The following is a 9,625-nucleotide window of genomic DNA, read 5'->3' on the forward strand; positions in this document are numbered from 1 at the left end:
AAAAATACCATTTTAGGGCCTCTTCCTCGTTGTTTCCATGTTCGGTGTGGTGAAATAGCAATAATTTAAATTTTATTGTTTTGTAAGCCACCTAGAGTCACCAAAAATGAGTGGATGGGTGGCCATGTAAATTCTCTTAAATAATAAATAAATAAATAAATAAATAAATAAATAAATAAATAAATAGTTTGTCAACAGGAAATAACCTGATGGTGGTGGGACTTGACCATTTAGCAGTTACCAAGTTTTTGTTCACGCTATTGTAAACCTGGGTTTTTTATTATGTTGCTGAGTTTGAGCTGCTTCCTAGGAAAGTTGGAATCTAAAATTTCCGAACCAGCTGTAATTTGATTTTTGACATGAGCCTGCCTGGAAGTTGTGAAGACATCTTTCTCTTTCTGGGGGCTGGGGTGGGGGGGAAAGTTTGTGTGTTTCTCATTCAACCGAGAATTTCCTCTCTGGCTTTTAAGGGTGCGTTTGTTTAGCTCCCTTGGTTTTCCAGATTGTGATCATCCAGAGTTTGGCCAATTGTGGAGGTGATAAATTGTGAGGTTTTGGGGTGTTGTCCAGAGACCGCAGCGTACCCCAAGATGGCCTGCCTGAACAAAGAATGCAAACTTGTGGTACTCTCTGTTGTTTTTTTTTAACATAAATGATCTTTTTCTTTTGCAAGAAATTCTGCAACTTTCAAGTCTTTTGAAGACAGAGTTGGAACCATAAAGGTAATTTTCCTCCCATCATACCTGGGAGAAAAACCTCCTCCTCCTCCTCTTCCACCACCACCACTAGAGAATGGAAAGCCAGTTAGTGATTAAGGCACCAGTTAGAAACCAGGAGACTGTGAGTTCTAGTCCCACCATAGGCATGAAAGCTGGCTGGCTGACTTTGGGCCAATCACTAGGAGACAGTGAGTTCTAGTCCCACCTTGGGCATGAAAGCCAGCTGGGTGACTTTGGGCCAATCACCTGGAGATGGTGAGTCCTAGTCCTGCCTTAAGCATGAAAACCAACTGGGTGACTTTGGGCAAGTCACTCTCTTGTCAGCCCAATCCACTTCACAGGGTGGTTGTTGTGGGGAAAATAGGAGGAAGGAGTGTCAGAAATCGCAAGATTAAAGGTCAGGTATAGATTTTGAAGTAGGGACGCGGTGGCTCAGTGGGTTAGGATGCTGAGCTTGTCAATCTGAAGGTCGGCAGTTTGGCAGGTCGAATCCCGAGTGCCGCGTAACAGAGTGAGCGCCTGTTACTCGTCCCAGCTTCTGCCAACCTAGTAGTTCGAAAGCACGTAAAAAAAATGCAAGTAGAAAAATAGGGACCGCTACAGTGGGAAGGTAACAGCGTTCCGTGCGCCTTTGGCGTCTAGTCATGCCGGCCACATGACCACGGAGACGTCCTCGGACAAGCGCTGGCTCTTTGGCTTTGAAACGGAGATGAGCACCGGCCCCTAGAGTCGGAAACGACTAGCACGTGTTTGCGGGGGAACTGTTACCTTTACCTTTTATAGATTTTGAAAAACGCACCGGAGGGGGGTGGAGCAAAAAAAAAACCGGGCGAGAGACACCGGTCTACTTCAACGCTTAACACCTTTTTCTCTTTCGTTCAGTCCAAAGTCGTGGGCGGCAAAGATAACGATGGTGCCAGCCAGCTCCATTCGCCGACGGCCGCTGGCGACAAGCCAACCCAGGACAACGCGCTTTTCTAAGTCGACAGCGGGACGGTGCATGGCTGCCGGAGACCCTAACCCATTGCTCTTCTCAACACGCAAGACGAAAATGAAAAAAAAAAGAAAGAAAAGAAATGGGGGAAAAAAATTGCGGTCCCACTCGGAAGAGAGCAATCCATACATCCCTCTTCGCTGCTGGAATCTTCAGGTCCAATAAAGTGAACACACGGCTTTTTGTACACTTAATACCTATTTTACACTAAAGGGTTACCCGAGGGAGCCAGGTCCTGCACTTCTGTTTGGAAGGCTGTCAATGGGGAGGATTCTGCCGTTTTGAGCCCAAAAGAGCTCCCCTTATAGGCTTCATGGGCTTGTAGACACTGCCCCACCCCCCTCGTTCCTCCAGTTGCAAGCAAAAATGCGCCTTTCTTTTATGCAATGTGGAAAAAAGGGTTGTTCCAGGGAGGGGTCAGCTGTACGTAAAACAGCCGTACACCCTTATTCCCGTCTTCTTGGTATATAATTAGCTAGCTAGCTTTCATTTTACTCTAGCTCCGGTTTCTTTCTGGGCAGTTTGAGTGGCCCGTGACTGCTTTGGAAACCTTGCCATCTCTTGTTTAGATCGATAAGCCAAGTTTACTTAGCGGGGTTAAAAGATCTTTCCCCTTCCTCCCCCCCCCCCCCCCCCCCCCCGGTCTTCTGGGATTCTCAAGAAGAGTCTCCTTTTAGCGCCAGCTAGCCCGGACATCTCTTTGAAGCTTTAATAAATCTGAGAAAGTTTTTTTGTTTTTTTTTTTTGGAATGGGAAGTGGACTTAACGCACCGCATCGGCTTTTTAGCATTGCAATCTAGGGGCCGCCTGTCTTTCAGAGGCGGGAGCTGAAACACATGCCTTACACATCACCACCTGCTTTACTCGTTTATAATCTTTTTATATCTCGGAAGTGTGAAGAATGCTGGGGGTGAGGAAGGGAAGGAAAGGGGTTGAGGCATCTTACCATAGAAACTGCATGTGGCTCTTAACGTTCATTTCAGTGGCATGTGGCTGTGTTGCATACATAATCACTTGCACGCATGTTCTCTCTCTCTCTCTCTCTCTCTCTCTCTCTCTCTCTCTCTCTCTCTCTCTCTCTCCTCCTCCTCCTCCTCCTCCTCCTCCTCCTCCTCCTTCTCCTCCTCTTTCTCTTTCTCTCTTCCTTGAGCTTCCCTGTCCTCTGGATTTGGGTCTTGCCTTAGAAAGTCCTGAAGGCAGCAAAGGGATTATCGGGGTGCCCAAATTCCGTTTCTTGGTTCGTTGCTCCTTCTGAGAACTCTTCGTCTGATGTTCTTGAGATTCTGTTCACGGCTTCTGCAACCTGCGGGTGGCGCTGTTCAGGGACTGCTGTGGGTGAGTGCGCGTGGAAACACTAATACGTTGAGCAAGGGTGAGAACCATGCCGTTCTCCTGACTTTGTAGCTTGGAAGACAGAGGCGCCACTAAGCGATCCAAACTTCTCTGTGCCTTAGAGGCTCAGCGGGATGGGAAGCAGTGCCCCGCAGTAGATACCGACAGTGACATTTGCACCCAGAAAGAACAATTTGGGTGACACCCCCCCTTCCTCTCTCCAGCCTCTTGAGAAGCACGTTTTGACACTTTCAAGCGTTGAGGACGAAATTCTTCCTGCGTCCTTTTGTTCCTGTCAGCTGAATACCTTCCTGGTCAAACCTGGCTCAAAAGAGGCAGGCGATCCACAGAGGTTAGGATATGGGATTTGACTGCAGTTTCTCAAGAGTGAGGTAGCCCACCTGTGTTGCAAAAAAAGGGAGAATTGGTGTTGATGCGACGGAGCTGCAGGACGAGGCTACGTCGTTTCTCCTGTATGGGTCTGGGGGAAATTTGTCAATAAAATATTCCTTTTTGGAACAGCACGAGTGCCTGTCTGTCCCGTTGTATTTTTGGCTCGCAAACCCTGGTTGTGGGCAACGGCCCCTTGGCACGCGGTGATCTTTTTGGTGCTGCGCAAAGTCAGATGCTTCTGAACAACCTTCGCGTCGCCTGGAAACGAGATGGGCGGCAAACAGATCTCACACATCAAGGTTGCTGTCCAGTCCTCCTTGCTCCATGGTTGAACTGTACAGGAAGTTCTCGACTTAGCACCTCAATGGAGCTCAAAATTTCCCTTGCTAAGCAACGCTGATCATAAGTGAGTGTTGTCCCATTTTACGACCTTTCTTTCCCACGTTAAGCGAATCACTAGAGTTGCTTAAGCTAGTAACACAGTTGTTAAGTGAATCTGGCCGCCCCATGGACTTTGCTTCTCAGTAGGTCACACAAGGGGATGGCGTGACAATGATGGGTTTATCTGACAAATGCAACGTTTCTTTCGTGACCGTGGCATTTATTTTATGACTGCTACAAAAGCCTAAAATCAGCTCTGTCAATGTGACTGGCTTCATTTACAACCATAATGAGCAGACTCCATGACGGCTGTATGCCAAGGACTACCTGTAAATATGAGCCCTGGGAATCTAAAGACGGAACAAGACGGTGATGTCACACTGCCTAAGCTATTTGTGCAGATTGTATGCATAGTTTCGGCTGGTGTGAAGCCACCCAAATAGGGATGATTCAACAATCATCCGATTGTGATTAGTGCCCGGGTGGGCAACCTTGACTCTTTTATGACTTGTGGACTTCAACTCCCAGAATTCTTGCCAGCTATGCTGACTCAGGAATTCTGGGAGTTGAAATCCACGAGTCATAAAAGAGCCAAGGTTGCCTACTCCTGGTCTAGTGGTTAGGGCACCAGGCTAGAAAGAGGAGACCATGAGTTCTACTCCCGCCTTAGTGATGAAAGTTGACTCGGTAATTTGGGGCCAATACCTTGGAGATGGTGAGTTCTAGTCCTGCCTTAGACATGGAAACTGACAAGGTAACTTTAGGCCAATCAGCAGGAGACAGGGAGTTCTCGTCCCACTTTAGGCATGAAAATCAGCTGGGTGACTTTCAGCCAATCGCCAGGAGACTGGGAGTTCTAGTCCCACCTTAGGGATGAAAATCAGCTGGGTGACTGGACCAATCAGCAGGAGACTGAGTTCTAGTCCCGCCTTAGCTATGAAAGCCAGCTGGGTGACCTTGGGCCCGTCACTCTCAGCTTTATCCACCTCACAGGGTTGTTGGGGGAAATAAGGGAAGGAAGGAAGGAGTATTAGGTATGTTCCCTGTCTTGAGTTATTTATGAAAAAATAAATAATAAAGGCAGAATAAAAAGATATAAGTTTTGTGTTTTTCTTTGTTGTCAGGGAAGCAGGACGTGGACCTGTGGCCTAGATTACTGCCCTATTAAAATGTGAATTCACACTATTGGATGTGATACAGATGTGATACAGTTCATAGGAAATGTCCCCAGCCGCATAACTTTTTTATAATTCCCTAATGGGGACATGTCCAGTGGTATATCCATGCAAAACAATATGTGATTTATTACACTTAATACACTACAGGATTCATAGCACATAATAGGATCCTGGAGGATTGATGGCTGGTGGGTTAAAATTTGTGTGTTTTCACTAGACTCTCAAATCCCAAAGCAAAATATGACCCCATCATCTTTTTTTGTTGTTTGGATATTGCCCATCACTCATCAAAGCCACATGGAGGCCCTAAGGTAATGCCAAACCATTGCTTAATGAGACTAGGTTTGTCCTGTTCTCCTAACATCTAACCTGGTTAATGAATTAACCTGTTTTCTGCATTCATACAAATACACTGATCATAACCAAATGGTCTGAGTTACTACAAAAGGCTTAGCTGGAAAAAAAACCCTAATCAAGATTAACACTATCCAACTTAACATGTGCGAATAGAGTGGCTAGATACTGTTCAGATAGTCCTTGACTTGCAACCATTTGTTTAGCCAACATTCAAAGTTACAACGGCAATGAAAAGACTGACTTACGACTGGTCCTCACACTGACGACTCTTACCGCATTCCCCACAATGAGGTGATCAGAATTTGGGTGCTCAGCAACCTGCATGGTTGCAGTGACCCGGGATCATGTGATCACCAATTGCCACCTTTCCAGCCAATTTCTGACCAGAAAAGTAAATGAGGGAAGCTGAATCCATGTAACAAAAATGATTTGCTTAACAAAAGGTCGTAAAATGGTTGCTTTGCATCAATCATGTCACACCCGGCTGTGTTGCAGCTTTGCTTTTGAAAAATCCACCTTGCTGTGTGACAAACACTCGAAATGACAACAGGCAGACATAATTTCACACAATACCTTCTCCGGGCAATCTTACGGCTTGCTGATTATTGTGAGTCAGCCAGTGCAATGAAATGACGGTTCAGCGATGCAAACTCAGAACGTAGTTAATTCAGTTCAGTGAGCAACAAGCTCAACATGTTCTTCTAACAAGAGGCAGAGAATACATCTTAATTCTGCAGCAACATTATGTAATGAACCTTTTAAGCAGTTGGGCTACAGGTTGAGGTTTTTTTTGCCTGTGATCAATGTCTCTTGAAAGTGCACAGTTATTAAATGTGCATTTGATAGGAGTTTTTTTGGGTGGTGGGGGGGAGAGAAGAACACAGGTAGTTGATAAATAAAAAATATTGGTGTAATAAATAAAAAATATTGGTATGATATCAAGAAGGACTTGGGTGAGTAAATGCCTGAGGCACAAGGAACCATGGTATCCTAGCCACTGAGAAGAGCCAGCTAGCCAGCATATCGAAAAAGAATATATACAGTATATACTGTATATATATTTGCATAGCATTCTTTTCCTTTCATTTTTAAGTATAGGTAGTCCTCAGTTTATAATAGCTTGTTTAGGGACTGTTCACAGTTACATCACGGAAAAAAGTGACCATTTTTCACCCCTACAACCGTCGCAACATCTCCATGCTCGTGTGATCAGCATTCAGACAGTCGGCAACTGACTCGCGTTTATGACGGTTGCGGTGTCCCAGGGTCATGTGATCCCCTTTTGCGACCTTCTGACAAGTGAAGACAATGGGTCAACCAGGTTCACGTAAGAACTGTGTAAATAACTTTTAAGAACTGCAGTGATTAGCTTAACAACCGTGGCAAGAAAGGGACAAAGATCAGTTAGCTAGTGTCTCGCTTGGCAACGGAAATTTTCTTCTCAATTGTGGCTGTAAAGTCGAAGATTACCTGTAGTAAAAACAAATCTGTATAGAAAAAAGAATCCAAAAGGATTTGTCACAAACCCACTTGAGGTATATATTATATATTTGAGGTTTTTCCCTATCTATTGACTGGTTTCAGGCCAAGACCTCAGTGAGAATTCCTAAGCAAACTTGGGATTTCTTTTAGAGCAGGGACAGAAAAGGAATAGATAGTACTGCACAGGTGGTCCTGTACTTAACAACCGTTCATTTAGTGACGATTCGAAGTTACGACGACATTGAGAAAAGTGACAGACGGTTCTTGCTCCGATTGACTGGTGTCCCCTGGGTCACGTGATCAAAATTTGGTCGCTGTACGTATTTACGACCATCGCAATATAATCCGAGGTCATGTGATCGCCATTTGCAATCTTCTCAGCTGGCTTCCGTGGGGAAAGTTAGATTCACTTGATAACTGAAAGTTGTAAAATTGGACACAATTCATTTAACAACCGCCTTAATTAGCATTAAAAATTCTGGGGTCCCAACGGTGGTTGTAAGTTGAGAACTACTTACCTATCACCTGTCTATCAGCGATTGTCTTCACATTATTCTGTTGATAGTTCCCACTTTAGTAAACGTGCATAAAATGATTTACTTGCTCCAGCTTTTCACATTTCTGGCCAAATTTGTAATTACTCGTGACATTTTGCCATCTTGGTCGTTGATGCATTAATTTTTGGGGATCTGTAGTGCTCAATGCACCATGCACTCTTTAACAGCTGCAGCTGGAAGCATTATGTTCAGGGATAGCAGTCGATGCCGTTTTGAATTATGATAGAATTGGAATTAGGCAATGTTTTAAGATTAATATACTGTAAGTATAGTGCAAATGTGTACTGTGATTTTTATTCTTTTGCTAGTAGTGCAGTTCAGTAAAAACACAATACAGGTAGTCCTCGGCTTACAATCATTTGTTTAGTGTTCGTTCGGAGTTACAACAGCACTAAAAAAATGACCGATGACCGTTTTTCAGACAACTGTTGCAGGATGCCCATGGTCATGTGATCAAAATTCAGACATTTGGCAACTGGCTTGTATTGATGATGGTTGCAGTGTTCCGGAGGGTCATGCGATCAAATTCTGTAATCTTCTGACAAGCAATGTTAATGGGGAAGCTGGATTCACTTAACAACTGTGAGAAGTCAGGCCCCCCACCCACCCAGAGAAGGAAATATTAAAAGGGCAGAATGTTATATTTCCCCAAAGGATCTTAAAGAGGCAGAAAAGCATGCCCGGTTTTTCTTAATAGCCCCAAGTTTTCCTCCCCCAAGGAGAAACCAGCTCTGTAGAAATGCAGATGTAGATAATCCATTCAGGAAGGTTGGAGCTCTCCAGCTAGAAGCTTAGGGAGACAAAGACACCTAAAATCTACATACCCCACCCAAACTCTAGGACTAGGATTAACCCACAGATGCCAAAGGGGCACACTCAGACTCAGGTCAAAGTTCATGCCACAGGAACAGCTCCAAACAAAAGGCTCCAGAGGGTATAAAAACCCACTCCCTACATGTGCTCTCTCTCTTTTCTTCCAGAGCCATCTTCCTGTCTGGTTCTCTTCTTCAATAAACTGCAACAGTCGCCATGTTGTTTATTCCCAGCTTGGACTGAACCATGATGAAGACTTTTCCTCCAACACAACTTTGTTATAACTTAACAACTGCAGTGGTTCATTTAGCTGTGGCAAAAAAAGGCCTTAAAATGGGGTAAAACTCACTTAACTGTCTTGCTTAGCAACAGAAAGTTTGGACTCAATTATGGCTGTTGCAAATAAAAATATATTACAGCAGCAATTGGGACTGGAATTACTGTCACAGTTAGTGACACGGTTTTAAAATGTGTCTGCGTTGCCTAGCAACAGCAATCCGTAGCAGCTGTGGTTAAGTGAATTGTACAATTGTTGGGCAAGGCAAGTTCCTGCTGGCTTCCCAGAAGCAAAGCCACTGGGGAAGCCAGCAGGAAATTGCGAGTCCCAGGCCAGCAAGCAGTTCAGCAGCCGTTGCCAGGTGCGGAAAGGGAGCAAGGGGAATGTGCAGAGGGGAGCATAGGGAGGCAAGGGGGGTATATTAGAGGCACTGGGAGGGTCAGGGAGGGTGAGGGGATATGTGAGAAGTTTATTTATTTATTTAGCGTATGGCTGGTCACACACAGAATTAAAAGCACTTCATATTTACAAGTTAGAACAGTTAAAACATTTTTTTTTAAAAAAGAAGCAATTATAAAACCTAAGAGGAAAACAGAAATAACGTTTCAGAGTTTAATGTCGAGTTTGGAGATCCAGTCAGTAGCTGCCGTTGTTACGCAGAGGAAGTCCTTAAAATCTCCTGGGTATCTTCTATTAGTGCATTCCCTCACTATATGTTGGATAGTCTGTCAGGGAGCCCCGCAATCACATTGTGCTGAAGGTGTCTTTTCCCATTTATACAGAGAATCGGCACACACCCCATGTGTCGTTCTAATTCTATTGTATGTCACCCATATGTGTCGGGGTAGATTAAATCCTGGAGGTATACTATTAGGATTAATATGCTCAGAAATATCTTGGGAGGTATAGCTACTCCATGCTTCCATCCATTTTTGTATAGTGCTCTGATGTTCGGCCAGCAGCTTAAGCGCTGTGAGGAGTGGTGGATTTCTTGACTTTAATCGTCATCTTAAGAGATCAGAGGTATAGGCATGAATGGGTAGAGAGGAGTTTAGCAGGATCTTACTATACTCCCGAATGAGAGCTTCTTGTCGTCGTAAGTGCGGGGGAAGTATGTGGCTAAGAACTGGTAGCCAGTGAAT

The 9,625-nt window shown here is 44.6% G+C and overlaps 1 protein-coding gene across 6 annotated transcripts in view; it reads left to right on the top strand.

Moving 5' to 3' along the window:
- The window catches only part of TPD52L2 (TPD52 like 2), a 38,438-nt gene extending 34,869 nt beyond the window's left edge, over positions 1–3,569 (top strand). For all 6 annotated transcript variants that reach the window (XM_083360981.1, XM_083360985.1, XM_083360980.1 and 3 more), the window contains 2 exons: positions 674–722; positions 1,602–3,569. In XM_083360981.1, the coding sequence (XP_083217107.1) occupies positions 674–722; positions 1,602–1,700 (148 nt within the window). In that variant the 3' untranslated portion in view covers positions 1,701–3,569. The remainder of the gene's footprint in view (positions 1–673; positions 723–1,601) is intronic.
- Positions 3,570–9,625: the final 6,056 nt, after the last annotated feature.

The sequence above is a fragment of the Vipera ursinii genome, assembly GCF_947247035.1.
Source record: "Vipera ursinii genome assembly, chromosome: 3".
NCBI lineage: Eukaryota > Metazoa > Chordata > Lepidosauria > Squamata > Viperidae > Vipera > Vipera ursinii.